At 41.8% G+C, this 22,115-nt stretch overlaps 2 protein-coding genes across 2 annotated transcripts in view; both read left to right on the forward strand.

Moving 5' to 3' along the window:
- Positions 1 to 18,681, forward strand: part of LOC306962382 (NACHT, LRR and PYD domains-containing protein 3-like) — a gene marked incomplete at its 3' end in the record, with an annotated part of 111,973 nt that extends 93,292 nt beyond the window's left edge. Inside the window, exons 10-17 of the mRNA XM_079555502.1 lie at positions 3,429 to 3,596; positions 5,790 to 5,957; positions 6,023 to 6,190; positions 6,304 to 6,350; positions 9,523 to 10,067; positions 11,332 to 11,434; positions 18,034 to 18,196; positions 18,678 to 18,681. Of these exons, the coding sequence (XP_079411628.1) occupies positions 3,429 to 3,596; positions 5,790 to 5,957; positions 6,023 to 6,190; positions 6,304 to 6,350; positions 9,523 to 10,067; positions 11,332 to 11,434; positions 18,034 to 18,196; positions 18,678 to 18,681 (1,366 nt within the window). The remainder of the gene's footprint in view (positions 1 to 3,428; positions 3,597 to 5,789; positions 5,958 to 6,022; positions 6,191 to 6,303; positions 6,351 to 9,522; positions 10,068 to 11,331; positions 11,435 to 18,033; positions 18,197 to 18,677) is intronic.
- A 1,546-nt stretch (positions 18,682 to 20,227) lies between these two features.
- Positions 20,228 to 22,115, forward strand: part of LOC306962383 (NACHT, LRR and PYD domains-containing protein 3-like) — a gene marked incomplete at its 3' end in the record, with an annotated part of 158,941 nt that continues 157,053 nt past the window's right edge. The window contains exon 1 of the mRNA XM_079555503.1: positions 20,228 to 20,278. The remainder of the gene's footprint in view (positions 20,279 to 22,115) is intronic.

The following is a 22,115-nucleotide window of genomic DNA, read 5'->3' on the forward strand; positions in this document are numbered from 1 at the left end:
TCTCTGTAAGCGGGACACAACTCCACTTAAATTAACGTATTGGAAACGATCCAATAATAATGTTCTAACCACGAAAGTGCATTTCCCCTGAATCCATATTTTTCCAATTTATGTAATAATATTCTGTGATCGATGGTATCAAAAGCTTTCTGTAAATCTAAAAATACTCCTAATGTATGTAATTTTTCATCTAAAGATTGTGATATGTTTTCAACCATTTTAACAACTGCCATTGTTGTCGACCTTTGAGCTCTGAAACCAAACTGATAATCATTCATTATATTGTTAACTTCAACATAACTATCTAATCTTTTAACAAATAATTTCTCCAATATTTTTGAAAATTGTGACAACAAGGAAATAGGTCGATAGTTACAAAACAAATGTTTGTCACCACCTTTGTACAACGGGAGAACTTTTGATATTTTCATTTGATTTGGAAAAATACCAGTTTTAAAGGATTGATTACAAATATATGTAAATGGGTGAATTACATTTCCAATAATATTTTTAACTATAAACATATCAAACCCATCATTATCCACTGACTTCTTATTTTTGCAGTCTTTCACAATTTTCAATATTTCATCTTTATTAGTTGGATTTAGAAAGAATGAATTTGATCTTTCATATGTAACCCCAATTTCAATTCCATTATTTGGAATGGGTACAATTTTCTTTGCTAAATTATAGCCTATATTTACGAAATAATCATTAAACTCTTTAACTATTTCCTCCGTGCGACGTATTGTGTGGTTGTCTTTATTAAAGTAATTAACAATATCATTATTGCTTTGTTTTTTGTGTATTAAATCATATAACACTTTCCATGTTCCCTGAATGTTTTGTCTATGTCGTATCAACAATTGTGTGTAGTAATCTTTCTTACTATTTCTGATTACATTGACTAGTTTATTCTTGTATATTTTGTATTTACTTTCAGCATCTCGTGTTCTGGACTGTAGAAATTTCCTGTATAGCAATTTTTTTTTCTTGCAAGACTTTATAATTCCTTTAGTAAACCATGGTTTCTGCCTATTGCATTTGAATGTGATCGTTTTCAATGGGCAGCATTTGTTGTAGATTTCTAGTTATCTTTCTAAAAAAAATACCATAAGCTTCATTTGGATTTTCATAGCCATAAATCTCATCCCAGTTGCACTTGTTTAATTCCATTTGCAGTGTTTCAATTGCATCAGGTGTTCTATGTCTCACTGTTCTTGAGTAGGTAGTTGGACCTGATGGTGGTTTAAACACATGTTGAAAACATGCAAAAACAGGCAGGTGGTCACTAATATCTGTCATTAAAATACCTCCGTCAATTCTACCTATTTCATTTGTAAATATATTATCAATTAATGTTGCTGACGTGGTTGTTATTCTTGTTGGCTTTACTATCACTGGGAATAATGTACTATTATAAAAGGTATTAATACAGTCTGTGGTCTTCTTATGTCCACCTGGATTAAGCAGGTCAACATTAAAGTCACCACAGACAATGTTTGTCTTATTTCCATTAGAATCTAACGTATTTCTTACAAACTCATTAAAAATATCCAATGATGATCCAGGTGTTCTATATATACAGCAAACGGTTATATTCTTTTGTTTTTCCATGTGGATCTCAACAGTGACACACTCTAATATATTTTCAATAGTTGTTGACATACTTGCTATTATATTGCATTGCAAACCAGAGTCCACGTAAAGAGCGACTCCACCTCCTCTCCTATCTTTTCTATTCATTGCAAACATTTGATATCCCATTAGTTCTACATTTGCTAATTTGTCTTCGTCCAACCATGTTTCCGAAACAGCTACAACACTAAATTTTGGAAGTGAGTTCAAAAAATCTTGAATTTTTGAAAAATTACTCCAGACTTCTACTATTTAGATGCACTACAGAAAAAGCATGTTTCATATTCACTCCACTCTTAAACTGTTCTTCTGTATAATAGTGACAGTTAGGCTGACTACACAAATATTTGTCTGGATCTATATCTCTTTCAATGTCATACTTGCTATAATTTGCATCACCTATCTCGTCACCAAGATGCAGTATTGTATTATCTTCATATACTGCCATTTTTGGAGTATAGACTTATGTGACAAAAGAAAAAGTAGGGCACGTATAATAAACTAAATGCTCTACAAGTCCAAACGATAGGCCTCATGCCCATAAAAGAAAATATATCTTCATGAAGTTCATAGACGATTTTTGCAGAGAGAATACTGATGTTCTTATCATGAAAAGTCATGTCGCAGTAATTGGTCTGATCGACGGTATGGAATAGTATCTCATACAGTCTGTAATTAGAGTTACTTGAAGTGTTCCAAATCTTGTGTTTCCCTTACCGTGATCACCTTTGATTCTTCTGGCGTCCCATTTGTTCGCACAAGAACACGGCCACTTCTGGTCCATGTCGCCTGTATTTTCTTTTGTTTCCACAAACTCCTCGCTTGCCTCGCAATATTTGCATTCTTTTTGGTAAGGTGTACGTTAATGTACACGCCGCTTCCCTTTAGCCTGCGCGCCTGCCGTAGTAGTTCATCTTTGCGTTATCTATTCGCAAAGTGAACTACGATAAACATGTTCCCAGAGTTCTTTCATAAGATCATCCCTAAATGTGTTCAGTCTTTCCTCAGTTCTTAACCCAATAACTTTACTGCACTTTTCTTTGTTTGTTTTTACTTCACAGAAGTGAGTTACAAATATTGGTAAATGATCAGTTGTATCATTTATCAAAAGAAGACTTTCACAGTTTTTTAAAGTAAATGAACAAAAATGTTGTCACTGAATGTGGCACAACTGGAGGTTATTGGGCTCGGCCTGGTCATGTTGGAGAAAGGCCTCTGCTATACATTAGATCTAGGAAATCTGAACTATGATTAGACACATTCAAGCAAATTATAGACACTTTATTTTCATTCATTCCAACTAATAATTGCTCCAGCTTGTTATTAAATGCTGTAATGCTCGACCCTGGAGTTCTATATGTGCATGTGACGACAATATTCCTCTGTTTGTTCATTTGGATCTCAGCAGTGAAACATTCCATTAAATCTTCTGTTGCAGTCGTCATACACTCTATTGTTTTACATTTCAGCTCACTAACATAAAGAGCAACCCCCCCTCCTCTCTTCTTGATCCGATTCACATAAAACAATTCATAACCCTCAAAATGAAACTCCACACCTTCCTCATCCGTTAACCAAGTCTCAGACAGAGCTATAACAGCACATTTATGTTGTAATGTGTTCAAATAATCATGTATTTGAACACGGGCTTCTACAATTCACATGAAGAAGAGAAAATGAACCAGACGTTTCTATATTACTATTAAACTCTGCGTCTGTGTAATATTTACAAATATTTGTTTTGCCTCTACATCGTGGCTCTGGTCTCTGATGGTCCTCTCTGTCCTCAGTCTGAGCCTCTGTGGTCTGTCCCAGAGCGTCTGTGCTCCTCTGGCCTCAGTCCTCAGCTCCTCCAGTCTGACTCACCTGGACCTCAGCAACAATGACCTCCAGGACTCAGGAGTGGAGCTGCTGTGTGAGGGACTGAAGAGCGCCCCCTGCAGACTGGAGACTCTCAGGTGAGACGCTCTCATGAAGGACTCTGTCTGTGTCAACAGAACAACAAACAGTATATTCTTATCCATAAATGCCACAAAGTCGTCTGTGTTTTGTTGAATGTTTAGTTTTATGAGGTAAATGTATCATTAGCATGTTTTGCTACGACACCTGGCCTATGGCTTCTGTATGACTTTAATCACTGCTACAAATGCGGCACAACAGCAGTGCCCAAGCACATACGACACACAGAAGAAGAAGAAGAAGATCTTTATTTATATAGCGCCTTTCACAGACATATAGTCACAAAGCGCTTTACATGAGACAGTTGTACATTCACTCCATACTCGGTGGTGGAAAGCTACGTTTGTAGCTTCAGTTTCCCCTGGGGGAGACTGTCAGAGGCGCTTTCGCGACTACACACATCTGCGCCAACGGACCCTCTGACCACCATCATACATTCACTCACACACATCATTCATCCTGGCCTATTGTGCATGTTTTTAGTGGTAGGGGAAACCGGAGTGCCCGGAGGAAACCTACGCAGACACGGGGAGAACATGCAAACTCCACACAGAAAGGCCCGTCCAGGTGGGAATCGAACCCGGACCTTCTAGCTGTGAAGCGAGAGCACTAACCGCTGCGCTACCGTGCCGCCCACACATGTGATGAAAATAATGCATCAGCAAGAAGTAAGGTCAAACTAAAATAACAAAGATACAGCATCTGACTAACCTGAGGAGAGCAACTTCTCGTAGCGTCAGGTAAAGCTGCTCCACTTTAGTCCAAACTCCGTTTAGTTTGACAGAAAGAGTCGTCCATGACGTGGCAGAAGTAAAGCCTCATGATAGTTTCTGCTCCTCGTTTCCTGATGAGTCCATGAGCGATTTTAGAGACCGTGGAAATCATTTCACTCTCACTAACTTCACCAAGAAATCGGGATTGCACGACTTTCACCTGTGCAGCTTTTATTTTCGTTATGTAGTGGTTTAGATTTGAAAGATTTGGGCAACACTGACGAAAAATGAATTCAATTCATCAGACATTTTTTCACCTCTTCCCTCCATATTCTGTTGATTCATTCAGTATAATGTCTGACTACAATTCATTTTACTGCCCATAACCTCCCTTAGAACTTCCCACATTCCTTTGATATTACTTTTGTTTTCCATTAACAAGTTTGTATAATAATCTTTCATCACAGGAGTCAGATTATTTTTATGAATATTTTTATAAAGCTTATTCTCAACATTTTAATATATCTTTTGTTATCCAGGTTATTATTTTTTGCTATATCATTCAGTATTTTTGTTGGGTACTTTTTTATGATAAAACCATAGATACTTTAAAAAAAAAGATTTATAAGCTTTATTCACATTATTTGTACTATAAACATTTCCCAGAGTTCTTTCATAAGATCATCCCTAAATGTGTTCAGTCTTTCCCCAGTTCTTAACCCAATAACTTTACTGCACTTTTCTTTGTTTGTTTTTACTTCACAGAAGTGAGTTACAAATATTGGTAAATGATCAGTTGTATCATTTATCAAAAGAAGACTTTCACAGTTTTTTAAAGTAAATGAACAAAAATGTTCATTTACTGGAGGTTATTGGGCTCGGCCTGGTCATGTTGGAGAAAGGCCTCTGCTATACATTAGATCTAGGAAATCTGAACTATGATTAGACACATTCAAGCAAATTATAGACAGTTTCTTTTCATTCATTCCAACTAATAATTGCTCCAGCTTGTTATTAAATGCTGTAAAACTCGACCCTGGAGTTCTATATGTGCATGTGACGACAATATTCCTCTGTTTGTTCATTTGGATCTCAGCAGTGAAACATTCCATTAAATCTTCTGCTGCAGTCGTCATACACTCTATTGTTTTACATTTCAGCTCACTAACATAAAGAGCAACCCCCCCTCCTCTCTTCTTGATCCGATTCACATAAAACAATTCATAAACCTCAAAATGAAATTCCACACCTTCCTCATCCGTTAACCAAGTCTCAGACAGAGCTATAACAGCACATTTATGTTGTAATGTGTTCAAATAATCATGTATTTGAACACAGGCTTCTACAATTCACATGAAGAAGAGAAAATGAACCAGACGTTTCTATATTACTATTAAATTCTGCGTCTGTGTAATATTTACAAATATTTGTTTTGCCTCTACATCGTGGCTCTGGTCTCTGATGGTCCTCTGTCCTCAGTCTGAGCCTCTGTGGTCTGTCCCAGAGCGTCTGTGCTCCTCTGGCCTCAGTCCTCAGCTCCTCCAGTCTGACTCACCTGGACCTCAGCAACAATGACCTCCAGGACTCAGGAGTGGAGCTGCTGTGTGAGGGACTGAAGAGCGCCCCCTGCAGACTGGAGACTCTCAGGTGAGACGCTCTCATGAAGGACTCTGTCTGTGTCCACATCAGAGGCTAATGCTGTGTGTCTTTAGTCTGTCTGGATGTTTGGTCACAGAGAGGGGCGGGGCTTCTCTGGCCAAAGCTCTAAGCTCCGCCTCCTCCCATCTAAGAGAGTTAGACCTGAGCTACAACCATCCAGGAGCCTCCACCGAGCTGCTGACAGCTCTACAGGCCCCACACGGGCCCCTGCAGACACTGAGGTGAGGCCTGGTCCTGGTCCTGGTCCTGGTCCTGGTCCTGGTCCTGGTCCTGGTCCTGGTCCTGGTCCTGGTCCTGGTCCTGGTCGACAGTAAACTGGACTTGTGTGTTTCAGGCTGGATCCTGCTGGAGAACGGTGGATGGTTCCAGGTCTGAGGAAATGTGAGTCTGATTCATTCACAACATGAGAAACACTCACCTCCGAGTGTTCAGCCTCAGATACAAGTCTGTGGCCGGTTCTCAACACTCATGAACATATACATGGTTTCATTTGTATATTGCTTCATATACAAATGAAAACCATATACAAAAATGGTTTGTATATGGAACGAAGAACGAAGAAAAATGACCAAAATAAATAATGCGACAAACACACTTTGTCACAATGACAAGGGAAAGAAAAATATTTAGTGGTATATGCAGTGATTACTTCAAGACCTTTGTGTCTATTATTTTTATGTTCAACTACATTTTTCAGAGACTTGAAACATTCATGCTAACTTGTTTCTAATAGAAGCACAGATCTTCCATTAGCGCTAACATGATTGTGAATGAGCTCCACAGTAAATCTGTAGTTTGGTTGTGGGGTTTGTCCTCCCGCTGCTGCTGGTTCCCTCTCAGCCTGTGGCAGCTTTATTCATGGTCATCAGTCACTACAACAATCCCACCATCAAAATGAAATGTGTGCACCATTAACACTGCAATCTTTGGACATGGGCCGACCAGGGAAGAGTTAAAAAAGTGATTCCATTTGCTTCATGGAGTCATGTGAAAGTCATAATATCAAACTCAGACGTGTGCAATTTCACACTAAACTGTTAATCCTTGTTCAATGAAGGTTCTTGAGTCGTCGTCTGGACTCTGTAGTTTAAGTGTCGAACGTTTCTCCTCTTCATCCAAAAGGCTTCGTCAGCGACACTAAAGTTTCAGCTCAGCCCGCAGCCCCTCCTCTTTGGTCTTGCCCTCTGCACTGGTGGGCACCTCTGTAGCCCTATGTCTGAGCCCTAGTTTGTGCTGGAGTGGATGGTTTGAGTCAAACATCAAATATCAAACCCAGGAATCAAACCCACTCACTGGCTCAGATATGTGGACGACACGTGGATCAAAAAAACAATGAGACGGCACATCAGCAACAACAGAACAATAATCTACAGTGATCAGCTTTGAAGAGTTCAGGACACATCGATACTCTGGAGTGAGCAGGTGGTTAGAGACGCTCTGCTTCAGAGGTGTTTCCTCACAGGTGAGAGTAACGGTAGTTTCTGGGGAGGAGCCGGGCCTACCCCAACTCCTCCCTTTGGTCTTTATCTGGGCTGGGAGCTGAACGCATCAGATTAGAGCTCATTCCCATTGTTGCACATGAATAAAATCACTGTATTTTCTCCTATTGAATATAATGGAAATAAGTCATATATAATAATAAATCTCACTGAAATACGGCATAAAATCACTTAATCTGTGACATCAGGGTTTCATTTGGAAGAAAATGAGTGACATTTGACATTTTTACTGTTTTTTATAAATTTAAACTTTTTTGACAGTGTCAAATGCCAGTGTTGTTTCATATTCTACAGTTTGTAAACTCTGTGTTTATGTGATAACCAGAGCGCGGGGGCGGAGCCTCATTTTTAGTTTTTTTTTAGCTAAAATAACCTGGACAAAGAGCTGCAGTCTGGATTTATTCTCGTGTTTCCTCAGGTTCACAAACCTGGGCCTCGTTTTCAAAACCGAGACTTTTCTGCTTCAAAACTAACCACTGATTGTGACGCTCCCACTCAGCTGTTTTGGTGTTGAAGGTTTAAAACTGTAAAAATCTTCACACTAAACATTATTGTCAATAAATCACTTTAAAAATGTTCATATATTTTATAGAAAACACAAAGACAAACAAATCCTGTAGTTTCCCCTGGGCCACAGCTTCAGTATCAGCCGACTGAAGATACAGCATCTGTTACAATGTTAGAAAAGTGGAAAATTCTGAAATGTAGTGAAAATGTCAAATTCAGCTCCTTTTCTTCCAAATGAAACGCTGACATCACAGATATGTGACTGTTTTCCTGTATTACAGTGAGATTTAAAATGTGAAGTTTTATGTGAGAAAAGTCCAGGTTCTGCCATGGCTCCATTATATCCTAATGGAAAATAACAGGATTTCATTCATCTGCCGACAACAGGAACAAGGTCCAAACTGAAGAAATACACGAAAAATGTCAAATCTGACTCTTGTTCTTCAAAATGAAATGCTGACATTATAAATGTATGACTTTTATATGGAGACAGGAGAGCAGAGAAAAGTGCAAGTCCTGAATGTCTTTATAATGGAAGTCAATGGAGCCAAGAACATTTAGACAGAAAGAATCGTCACTACAGAAAAACTACAAATGCAGTTAAATCAATATTAGTCCAAACTTTGACACGTCCAAGGCTCTAAACACCATCAAAGCCCCAGCTCTACAATGTTTATTATTCAGAAAATATTCAACTTTATATGTTTTTACTCAGACATTTTGTAAAGTTTACAAAATAAAACTGGCATTTAAAGGTAAAAATCCATTAAATAATTATATGTTTGGTAGTTTTGGAAAGACGTCGAGTAGTTCAAGGGATTTATGTAAAAACAGTAGAAACAAATGTGTCTGTGGTGATGTTCTGGCTGTTTTTAGGCGTGTGTCGGTGAAAGTCAGAAACTTTGACACAAGTTTAACGACAATGGAGCCTTTGAAAACCAGCGGAGCTTCAGGAACTTTGAGCCCAGACAGAGCTCGCCCGCTCAGCTACAACTCACTGCGTGGGCGGCGAAGTGGCCCGAGCGGCCGGATCCTACTTTCACTTGGGATTGAACTGACCATTGGCTTTACTTTACAAATGGACATTTCTCGCCTCAAATCGCCTTCAACGTGAATTTTAGAGGAACAATAAAACAGGCAACATTAAACTTGAACTTCAGACTGGGTAAAGGGGGGGGGGCCAGAACAACATCCGGGGATTGAACTGTTCTCAGTCTGATGTGAACTTTGACCTGGAACAGTTCTCGGGCCGGCTCTGATGACGTTTCACGAGTACTCGAGTACACGAGCACAAGAACCAGAAACGGCCTGTGTCTTCACCTCAGCACATGACTTTACTGCACTGATGTCCGCCCCAGGGCAGCTGTGGCTACATAGGTGACCATCAGAGCTTAGTCACTGCAGCTGTGCTCTTGTTTATTCTTCTGGTTATGATGATTATTGTTCGACTGATTTTGTGCCTCATTTTGGCTTCAGATGGTTCATATCTAACGATGATGATGACATTTATGTTCCACTTTAGTCATTATTGTGTTTGTGTTTCTCAGATTACTGTGAACTCACTCTGGACCCAAACACAGCTCACAGACGACTCGGAATGTCAGAGGACAAACGGACTGTGGAACGAGAGAACACACCTGAGCCTCCGGATCATGAGGACAGATTCACAGACAGGCCTCAGGTCCTGAGCTCCTCTGGCCTGAGGGGGCGCTGTTACTGGGAGGTGCAGTGGAGAGGAGTGGAGGTTGATATCTCAGTGAGTTACAGAGGAATCAGACGGAGAGGAGACGACAGTCGGTTTGGAGGAAATTATCAGTCCTGGACGATGAGGATCGAGGGGAGACAGAAATATTTCTTACACAATGAAAAAAAACAGTCAGATGTTTCCCCATGGAGGACTTCCTTTATATCCTCCGGTCATGTTGGTGTGTTCCTGGACTCTGAGGCTGGAGCTCTGTCCTTCTATGACGTCAGCTCTGATGGAAAACTGTCCCACCTCCACACCTTCATCAGCTCCTTCACTGAGCCTCTGTTCCCAGGGTTTGGACTGACAGAGTTAGGACTGTGGTTTGGGGGGTCCTCTGTGTCTCTGGTGAATGTGTAAACAGGAAGGACACGGCGCCCCCTGGAGGACTGACTCATTCTGCTTTGGTTTTATTCTTAATGAATGATTTGAATGTCTCTCTCTGACTGTGGGTTCATAAAGTCTGATCTTCTCCTGTATTTTCTTCCATATCTCAGAGTTTAAATGCAGAGTTAAATGCTGTTGGTCAATAGAATCGTACTGGATCATATTTGACATGAACTGAAGCCGGTGCACTCTCAAAGATGAAGGATGTCGTCTACGGCATCATCAGAATGAGGATTATTTAGAGTCAAACATGTGGTGGATAAATGTTCCCCACGTGTGTGAAGCGGCTGAAGAACTTTTCAAAAGTATCAAATCATTGATCTTTGCTGCTGATCACACATTGGGATGTTGTGGGTTTTAGTTCCTCATGAGTTTGCTGTGAGTAAATACGACGCTGAGGAAATGACGGTAAAAGAGCCAAGGAAACCATGACTGATCAGGTCCAGTGTAACATTGATCAGTTTCAACTCTTTAGCCTGGATTGTTTTGGTGATTAAACATCATTTCTTTGCAGTTTTATAGTCATGTCAACAGCTTTTGCATCTAAAGAGATAATATGTCAAATAAACATTAGGATGATTCTGTTCCAATGCTCCTAAAGGTGCTGTAAATGCTTCTAATTCCACCAAAACATACATTTATTACTTCTATTCTCTTATCGTCATCAACACTGTTGTTCCAATCACAACATTTTGGATCAATGTGTTTCTTTAGTTTCTCTGCCTGAACCAGGGTTTAAAAGTCTGTCAATGAATTTAGCCAAAATCAAGGCCTTAAATGTCATTAAAAAGCATGAATTGGACTCAAACTGGCATTAAATCTAAATCTACTGGAAAACCATGACATTGCTCTACAATATATACCGTATAAGTTCATGAAAAAGACCAAAGTCATGTCTGAATCTAAAACAGTTTCCCCGGTTTTGTCCAATTCTTTTTCTTAGATGAAATGTTTGTAAATGTTCATTGAAATCTGCAGATTGTTTTCTGCCTTTGTGTCATTCAAATCTAGTATTTGGGCATTAAAAAGCCTGAAATGTGAGTTGCTTCAGCCTGAATAAACCCTGATGTTTGAAGAACACAAATGTGTGAGAGACTCAATAAAGACGTGAAAATAAAGTCACATGGCTCCTTTCTTTCATCTCCACTGGTGCATTTGTTGATGTGGCTCCTCAGACTCTTTCCTCCAGACTCACATGTCACATGTGTGAGTGTTTTCTTTACAGTCAGTGTCCTGGAGCGTCTTCAGGGACATGTCCTCCTGTGACTGTCCACAAGTTCAGGCGCAGGAGGAGGGAGTACTCAGTTACATCAAGTACATGTACTCAAGTAACTGGACTTTTATGGTATTTTCTTTACAAATATTACAATTTTCACATTATTTCATGTTTTGTTTCTCATCATTTATGTCACAACTTGAGTCAAGCTTTTACGCTCAGTTACTCAAGAAAGACTTTTTGCTCTTACTTGAGTCATTATTGGGGCCAGTACTTTTGACTTGTAGGCTACTCGAGTACCGTTCCTTTTCCTTGAGTAAATATTCTGTCCGCTCGACCACCTCTGACCACGTGATGTCCACACTAAGCTCATGGGGAAAGTGCACAAAGCTGACATGTAGAGAGCACTTTTAGAACATGAGCTGCATTACGTGTGCTCACTTTGTCTTCCTCGTATATGTTTGGATGGGATTATTTACAGAAAAGGAAATGTGTGAAATATCTTCTTTTTACAGCGAGACACCGATGTCACCGACTGAAGGAGGAGCAGCGACTTCCCCAATAAAACATCCAGGTTTTACTCAATAAAATCAGGGTCAAACTCTCCAATCAGAGTTCACTGCAGGCCCGGAGCCGAGGCAGATCTACCACGCTGAGGCGGAGTCACCGGGATAGGGCGCCCTCTGCTGGTACAGGCGGATCCACCACCGTATTATACATGTGATCTTTTACAGCTGTGTTGTTCGGGTCAGGGTCTGTTCTTTGCTCTGACGGTGAGGCGTCTGTCTGGTCTGTGGGAGAAGCTGAAATGCGTTCACAAACGTTTCAAATACTTTTCTTCACAAACTCTTTCTAACAAACGCGAGACGCTGCGTGATCTGAGGCTCCTCTCGGTTCTCGGGGCCGTGATGTGTCCGCCTTGATCCAAAAGGTGCCTTTATGAAGTTCAAATTCATATCAGTGTCCATTGATTCATAAAGTCCAGTTCAGTAGTTCCATAAAAAGGCTGAAATCACACACAGTGAAGCGGCCGACGACCTGTGGGACTCAGGAGTGGCTCCCCCTTTATAGAGCACCACCACAGCACCTCCTAGTGGTGACACATGGTGACACAGCAGCTGTAACAATACTGGACATTCATATTTTTCAAACTCTTTTCCACATAATGATGTTAATCCACTTCAGTTCTGCACAAAACCACTAAAATATCCAAATATTTATATACATTGACTTCCATTAGAAAGTCACTTGTTCATGGCTCTGCCGTCGCACTATAAAATCCTTCATCTTGATCATTCGTGGTTTCTTCTGTTCGGAGGAGGTCACATTTACTACTGAACACTTCATTCATCAAGCGACTGATGTGAAAATGCCAACGTGGGTTTGGGGAATATTGGATTGATAAAGCAAACACACGGGCACTCACCCAGACCAGCTCAGATGTGCTCCATCGTTTAGGACACAGGCCCCGCCCACTGCTCCTATTGGTCAGCGTCTGTCAGGGTCTGAGTGAGAGACAGGCGAATCTAACCAATCACAAAGTCGTCCCAGCCAACGAGCGAGGAACATGCTTCTCTTTGGTCCTCATGGCGGGGAGCTGACGATGCTGTCATGGTCCTGGCGCTCATTAGAAAGAGGACTGAGGACATGGATTCTTCTGTTTGTTTAAAGAGGACACATGATTCATAAGAGTGACTGTAAACACCAGGAGTACCTCTGCTGTCCTTTGTCACTACAGCAGCTCTAGAGTCTGCTGGGAAATAACGCTGTGCTTGATGGAAAAACATGTGTAATAATTCAATGTAAAGAAAGTAAACTCTGGTTATTATGAAGCAGCAAAAGCCAGACCTCATCCATGACCGTGAGCGACATCATAATGACCACGCCCACTTTTGCTCAATGTTTCACAATCTGAAGCTGCTCAAGTGTGGAATGTGTTTTGGAGAGAATGTTGCTGTCTTTAATATGTAATAATAAATATGTACTCGTGTCCATTTGAAGCAGCCTAAAACATGTACAGTAGGGGTAATCCTCCAGCGAGTTACTCCTGACTCTGCCTTCCGCTGCTTTATATGATCACTAGCTGAGACCCGGCCTTTGGCCGGGCCTCGCTAGTCTCCACATTTGATATTCTGAGATTGTGAGTGATTACAAAGAAATGTCCAACCCGTCACACAGTTCAGCTGTAGAGCAGTGGTTCCCAACCCATTCCAAAAACTATGGCCACTACAAATGAGTAAAAGAATGAAGGCTAAGAAAAATGTCAAACAAACTGCAATTGGAGTGTTTGATGCACCCGTACTCCTTTCTTATAAACTAAACTAACTAACTAACTAAACTATAAAAAGTAATAAGTAGGTTTTGAACTGAAATAGCCTAATGATCGTTATTAGACAGTATTTATAACCTTACAATAAAATTGGCAAAGCGTTCAAAGCTGCTTTAAAATAAAATGTACCTCTAGGCTCACAATACGTGAAAGCAAAATAGAAAACAAATGGTCCAGCAGCAAAGGGGAAAAAAACAGGAAAAAAAACTACGCAGTGCAGGCCATGCGCTCGTTAAGTTGTAGTTTCATTTTCGCTTTTACTCACACGGAGGATAAATCAGTCGGAGCAGCGCGTTTGATTAGAGGCTCGTGTTTGAGCAGGTTTTAGGCACACACGCACACACATACACACACGCCCACACACGCCCACACACGCACACATCGCCCTGTTTGGATGCGCGCGCACACATACACACACACGCGCGCGCACACACATACACACACGCCCACACACGCACACATCGCCCTGTTTGGATGCGCGCGCACACATACACACACACGCGCGCGCACACACACACGCGCGCACACACACATCGCCCTATTTGGATGCGCGCACACGCCCGGCAGTCAGATCTCGTGCACTCGCGTTTTTGTGACAGCGGGTTGTCCTCGGACAGCAGCACCACCAACCACGCACACACTCAGTACTGTCGCCAGGCTTCCTGGTGTTCCCAAACGGTCTCCCATCCCAGTTCTAACCAGGCACTTCCCTGCTTAGCTTCAAAGCTGGTATGGGAAATAAACATGGCGGCGCCCAGGCTGCGGCCATTGAGATAGCGTTTTCTATAATAGATGCTAACATGGGTTTTAGAAAAAGATGAGCAAAAAGAAGCATTTAGTGGGAGGAAAGATGAAGAAAACGATTGGTTTTCCTCGTACCACAGTCAGAACAATAACACATCCAGAAAAAGTCTGTATTTTAAAGTCTGCTTTGATTTCCACCACAGACGGATCAGTTAAAGCCTGAACCACTGAGCGCTGTTGTAATGACCCTCTGCCACTAGATGTCACTGTGGAGAGACTGTTTCAAGCTGTGATTCGAAGCACAAATGGCTTCAGCTGCTTCAGTGTTTCATAAAGCCCGACTCTGGATGTGACTCTGAAGCTCCTCCACAATGCTGAGCTCACTCTGCTCCACCGTCACTTCTTTGGACTCACGTTTGTGTCGTCCTTTCAGACTTCAGTCAGACAAAGCTCATCGAAAACTACCACTCACATCACGTTTTTGTCGAGGAATAAAATCCATTCAAATGACCAGGGACTAAAAACATGTGAACTTCCTGTGATGAAGTTTGTACGAGCCTCATGTTGAAATGTTCTGCCAAAGGAACAGCTCCAGGTCTTTGTCCCTGTGATTCAAGAAAATATATATATATGCAAGGTTGACTGAGCCAGTTTTAGATTGAGATTGAATTGACGTGACATTTTAGTTTAGACTAGCATTAAGATGTGGAGTAAAAGAAAATGATATTGTTAAATAACTAAGACTAAATGAAAATGTCATCATGAACACCGGCCAAAGTCTGATTTGAACATTTCTGCTTTAAACAGGCCAATGTCTAAAGATAAAAACAACAGACACTGCTGTCCAAATGGTAGAGTTTCATTTTGTCATGTGATTATTATAAGTCTATTTTTGCTTCTAGTTTGAATGACAGATCCTGAAACATCTGGATCGGTTCTATAGGCGTCTCCCAGTCACGTGACTAGAAATGCAAGCGCGCGACATTTTGAAGGGAAGCAAAAATGGCCAATGCAACAGAAAACGATCGCGATTCCACACAATTATGCAGCGTTTCACCTACATCTGTTACTGTCATGATTCGTCTTTTGTTCATATGTTTTCTTGTGTTTGGTCTTGTCCTGTGTTTTATTTTGACATGTGTTCTGTCCTTGTGATTTTGCTTTACTCCTCTCGTTATTGCCTGCCCCGCCTTGATGTGTTTCACCTGTGCCCTGTTTCCTCTTGTATTTATACCCCTGTGTTTCCCTTGTCCTTTGTCGTGTCATTGTGTTTGTCAGCCCCGGTTTTTGGTTATGTCTGGATTTTGTTATTTTGGTTTTCATCCATTAAACATCACCAGTTTTGTTGCAGTCCTGCATTTTGGGTTTTTATTTTCTTCGTTCCACCTCAAACCATGACAGTTACGACTCACTTACAAGGAAATGCAGCGCTTGGATCTGCAAACAAACTGTCATGGTTGGATATTACAGACCCAGACACGCTTCAGCCGAGTTATTTACTGAACAACATCCCTTCACTCGAGTTTGCCCATATTTACATAGTACATAGTTTCTTGATAGACTTTCCGTCTTCATACACAGGAAAATCATTACAAGCATAAAAAAGCCTTTCTGCAGACAGATGTTTTGATTCAGGATGGGTATCGAATACATCTGTATGGCGACCAAGAAGAGGATATTCTCATTGTCAGGAGTAAGGTAAGTTACTGACACTTCGCTAAACCAGCGGCTAATAATACTGTAAAACACACTGAATTGAACACCAGCTTGTTGTATAGATCGCTCTTTCACAGATTAACGAACAGTAAATCTCACACTGACAGTAAATCCTTCTATGCTACAGCAGTTTTCAATAATTTGATGAGATATCCGATTGAAAAGTACAACGGGACCCCATTAAAAGAGGAAAGACGTGAGAAATTCTGATTTGCATCCAACTGTGCAGCAAGTTTCAGGCATTTCAGCGGTTTTGAAATGTAGATTTAAATGAAACGTGGGTGTGAGTTCATCTGGAGGTCATTAGCGTGTGTCCCGTCCAGATGGAGGAACTGAGTTGGCGTGACGTCATGCAGAAGGCACCTATAAGTGGCTCCGGAGTATAAGGCCCTGTCCCAACACTCGCACTTCCACCCTCGCGCCCCTCATATGCGCGTTCCCGATGGTGGGTGCGAGTGCGTGGGGTGTCCCAATCCTCCAGAGGGGTCTTTGGCCCCGCCCCCTTCACGCCGAAGCATATTGCCCATAATTCTTTGCGGTGCAGACCAAAGAGACAGAAAAATGGCTGCATCCGCGGATCTTGCGCCGAAGGAACAAACCTCAGCACCGTTGACAAACCTCTCACACCAGCATGTTCTTCAATCTCTCATTTGCAAAGTCGTTCCTCTAAATGTGGCTCCAGCTTTTAGCCCGGGATCAGCTTTGTTTTGTTTTCTTCTAAAAGTAACCTCTGCTTCTCGCTCACTCCTAACTTTCTTTCTGCTGCTCCATTAGCCTGCAGTGCCCTCTAGTGGCAAAATTATATATTTGAATTAAAAAAAAAATCCACATATTAGTCGCTCCGGAGAATAAGACACACCCCCTGCCAAACTATGAAAAAAAGTGCGACTTATAGTCCGGAAAATACGGTATTTCTGACAGAAACACTGTATGAGGAACATTTTGTTGCAAGTTAAACATGTATAATTGTCCAAATTGCACTGCATTTTCAACGACCAAATTTCGATGGTGGATTGAGCCAGGTTTAAATGTATGGTTTTATTTAGTGACACATCAGGCCTTGTCTACACACAGCAGGGTGTTTATAAATCCACCCTGCGTCTAGAAAGAAAACTTAAGTCCACACAGCCCTGCTTTAACCTCATAAGCCCCGCCTTAACCCAGTGCATTTTCTACAGGTTTTTTTTGTCCTTTTATTTATCCAGGATAAAACTCATTGAGATTAAAAATGTCTTTTTCAAGAGTGTCCTTTACCCAAATCTAAATCAGCACTTCCATTGTATTGACTCTTCTGTCAGAGCGCGAAGTCCGTTCATTAAGCGGAGAACGAGGGAAAATGTTCTCCGCCTGAACAATCGATAAAACCAACACAGTTTTTCTAAATGCAAAGACAGATTTAGTGGCAGAGGTGACCTTCAGCCACTTAAAGCAGCACTAAGTAACGTGTTTACCTTAATAAATCCTCTTCGTAGTCCCTGTGGGGGAAATACAAGTGTTTATGGGATGATTGGAGGGTCTTTCATCGCCCCCTGGTGTCTCTGGACAGAAAACCATGTTTGCAACTTGACTGCCACCGGTCCGGAGAAAGCAATACACACTAATGGAATCACGAAGAAGAAGCTAATATGCTAACAGGCAAAGCTAACTGCGGGCTAACGTCACTTTAAACAGTATTTACAGCCAAGTTTGAGTGAAAAAAAATATTTCCATTGTATAATTGGGTGCACAGTAACCCTCTCTGCCTTCGCCTTTCCTGTCAGCGTAGTATTTACTCTCCAACACAATAAAAATCGTAACTTGCTACTACACCTGCAGTTGCGCTTATGGCCTCTAGGGGGAAGAGTTACTTAGTACTGCTTTAATTCTCCACTAGATGGAGACAATTTAGTCTGGTCCAAGTTAAAGCCCTGTTTGTCTGTCAGACGTGGGGTACCCGAGCCCGCGGCCGGTCCCTGAGCAGCAGAGGTCGTTCAGTGAAGACGTCCTGAGGGGAATCATCCGAAACGTCCCGAGGAACGACCTCAACCAGCCGCTCAACCAACTGCTGCACCTGCTGGGACTCACACTGGGCGTCCACCGCCAGAGGTAGGAGCGCACTGGGACCAGAGCCGGGGGTCAAGAGGTCAACTGGTTTTAGAAGTAGCTGAAGATGATCCAGCCTCTAAAATGAGCTGTTCCTGTTCCTGTGTCTCGTGGCTCTGGGCCGAGAGAACATCCACATCGGTCAGTCCACACCTGAACACCGTCGACCCAGTGTTTCAACGGCATTACAACCAATCTCTGGACATGTTAAACATCCTACTTTTGTCTTCCCTCTCAGTCGATGTTTGTGACATTACTTCGTGGTAAAAATATCATGTTTAGTTGCTCATAAGTACAAGTACGAGTATTGCAGGTGCAGAGAGATGTATTTCAAAGATTGGGCTGTAACAAATAACGCTGCTAAATCCTGATGAACTGCTAATACATTGGTCTCCATTGAAGGTGAGACGCTGCCGGTGAATTTCCCAAATAGTTCTGTAGAGAATCAGCACAATGATTAAACATGTTGTTATTTTGTTTCCAGGTGAAAGTTTCTGTGTTGCCAGATAGAACCAAAAGTGTGACTTATTCTCTGTTGTTTGTGACGCTGTTTCTCTCCCGCTCAGACGCGTTCGACCGCGAGTACAGACTGGCTGTTATAAATGATCTCGTGTTTTATTCACTCAGTCATATCTGTATATTTATTTATTTATTTATTTCAGTCATGTTAGTTACATGTTTTCACATTTCAACAACTATACATGATTTTTTTAATATATTTTTTTATATACATGATTGAAAAGGAGCACGATGAAGACAACGCTTATGCTAAGTGCCCCTTTCTTCAGATACAAAAGGTAGACAAAAAAAACAAAACATAAATGGTCTGATTCGCAGGTATTATACTTTAAGCCATAAGTTAGAATAAACAACACAGGTACTACTGTTTTTAAAGTTAAAATCTAATATTCACAGCAGTGTGTAAGAGTTGATATTTGTTGATTTGAGCTGTTTTTTAAATCGGTGCACTGTGGAGGAGTTCTTTAAATTCAAGGGCAGGGCGTTCCACAGTTTGACTCCGCTTCTGGGTTGTTCTGGCAAAAGGGAGAGTAAAGTGAAGTTTTCTACGACTGGATGCATCGGCGTTGAATACAAACATCAATTGTACAGATTGAGGCAATCGAAAAAATCTGTAATTTAATGAGATCTTGTAATTTTAATAGTTTTGATTTCATAAACAGTTGATTTGTATGTTCTCTACTATGCATTTTATTTATTATTCTTACAGCTTTTTTTTGTATTTTTATCAGCGGTTGAATTGTAGTTCATGTGTTTCCCCAAACGTCTGAGCAATAAAGTAAGTGAGGAAGTATTAAAGTGCAGTATAAGACCCTTAAAGATTCATGATTTAAAAAATATTTGACTTTGTGAAGAACAGCAATGTTTCTACATAATTTATTTCTAATACTGTGGACATGAGATTTCCAATTTAATTTTTCATCCAGTGTCACACCCAAAAACTTAAGTTCAGATACTCTTTCAATATGTCTTCCATTTAAAGACAGCTGGATATCCACTTATATTATAGTCTGGCTGTTTTATTCACTGAGTCATGTCTGTATAATATAGTCTGGCTGTTTTATTCACTCAGTCATGTCTGTATATTAGAGTCTGGCTGTTTTATTCACTCAGTCATGTCTGTATATTATAGTCTGGCTGTTTTATTCACTCAGTCATGTCTGTATATTAGAGTCTGGCTGTTTTATTCACTCAGTCATGTCTGTATATTATAGTCTGGCTGTTTTATTCACTCAGTCATGTCTGTATATTAGAGTCTGGCTGTTTTATTCACTCAGTCATGTCTGTATATTAGAGTCTGGCTGTTTTATTCACTCAGTCATGTCTGTATATTAGAGTCTGGCTGTTTTCTTCACTCAGTCATGTCTGTATATTAGAGTCTGGCTGTTTTCTTCACTCAGTCATGTCTGTATATTAGAGTCTGGCTGTTTAGCTGGGGAACAGCTCCCTCTGGCGGTGGTCTCTGGAGGAGCAGCTGGTTCATGTCCGGTTTGCGGGCGGCGGTGTTGTCACAGTTCGGGAGGATCTGAAGAGCAGAAAAGCAGAATAACGCGCTCGGATCCAGAGGTGAGGCCTGAAACTCTTTACACTCCGTTTGTGAACATGCTTCACCACTTCTGTCTCCATTTGGCTCCATTTTCAATCAAGTGTTGACGGGTTTAGTCCTGGTTTGTTTTAGAACTGCGTGGCAGTGAAAGTGAAAGTAAATGGAGAAACTTTAAGAGAGTATTAAGTAAATAAGCGGTAAGTCTTTGTGTTGGGAAATGTTTTCTACACTAGGCCCTAATGCAGCGCTGATGACCAGCCTCTCCTAAAAGAAGCAGTAACAGTTACATGTCTTAAAGTGAAAGTATTTATGTCCGTGGTTCACAGCAGTGACTCTAAAGCCGCAGTGAAGTTTATGAATAATAAAGCCATAAACATTTAGGGCTGGTCTTTGGCGTTTGACCTGGTTTAGTCCAGGTTTTTGATCTGGGGCGGCATTTCCTCCAGCAGAATCACCGCGCGCCGCTGCAGCCTCTTCAAACCACGGTGATTAAAGCTGCAAAGCGGAGCGGCTGCAGATCCACAACAGCGGATACACGCCCCTCTCATTACAGAGGCTCAAAGTTACGGCCCGCGCTGCTTATGCGGCGAGTTACGCATGCGCAGATACGCATGACGTATTGGGCCATTATCAAATTATCGGCCAAATCATGTCCCAGATGTGTATAGCTCATTATATAACAAAACTTAATAGAACCTCCACACATCTTTGCATAATCTATCTATATATAATAATAATAATAATATATATCATAACAAAATGAGGCCAAAACTTTGCGTAGCCGCTCCTCTGCGCCAAAGTTGGTATTTATAGAAAACAAACTGAACGTGAAACATTGCGCTCCTCCACGCAAACTAAAGAGCTGCCGTACGAGGTCCGCACTTTTCAAAACACTGCTGAGAGACGGGAGAGCAGAGACAGGACTGGTTTGAGGAAGTCAGGTTTGGTTTGGTTTGAAATGGTTTGAATTTACTTTCTTCAGCAATGACAAAGATTAGAATGAAATAAGCAACTTATCACGATGTTTGTGAATATTGGTGCGCACATACGTGCACGCTCGTACCCGTGCACGCTCGTACACATGCACGTATGCGCACTGGCGCTAAAGCCTTTTAAACGGGAAGCAGGAATGATCCTTCTGTCCTGTGCTTTGAGTCATCTCTGGACATAAGTCTGACCAACTGGGTTTAGGTCCAGAGCTCGGGTCACATGACCTTCAGACCAGGCCGTCTTTACGCAGTGCACACTGGCACTGCGGCTCCACTGCCCACGCCCTCCTGAGACACCACCACTGACCTCTCCTCACTCACTCCACCCGGACACTGACCTCTCCTCACTCACTCCACCCGGACACTGACCTCACCTCACTCACTCCACCCGGACACTGACCTCTCCTCACTCACTCCACCCGGACACTGACCTCTCCTCACTCACACCACCCGGACACTGACCTCTCCTCACTCACACCACCCGGACACTGACCTGTCCTCACTCACACCACCCGGACACTGACCTGTCCTCACTCACACCACCCGGACACTGACCTCACCTCACTCACTCCACCCGGACTCTGACCTCTCCACACTCACACCACCCGGACACTGACCTCTCCTCACTCACACCACCCGGACACTGACCTCTCCTCACTCACACCACCCGGACACTGACCTCTCCTCACTCACACCACCCGGACTCTGACCTCTCCACACTCACACCACCCGGACTCTGACCTCTCCACACTTACTCCACCCGGACACTGACCTCTCCTCACTCACTCCACCCGGACTCTGACCTCTCCTCACTCACTCCACCCGGATTCTGACCTCTCCACACTTACTCCACCCGGACACTGACCTC

Source organism: Gobius niger (genome assembly GCF_951799975.1).
Source record: "Gobius niger genome assembly, chromosome: 4".
NCBI classification, from domain to species: Eukaryota; Metazoa; Chordata; class Actinopteri; order Gobiiformes; family Gobiidae; genus Gobius; species Gobius niger.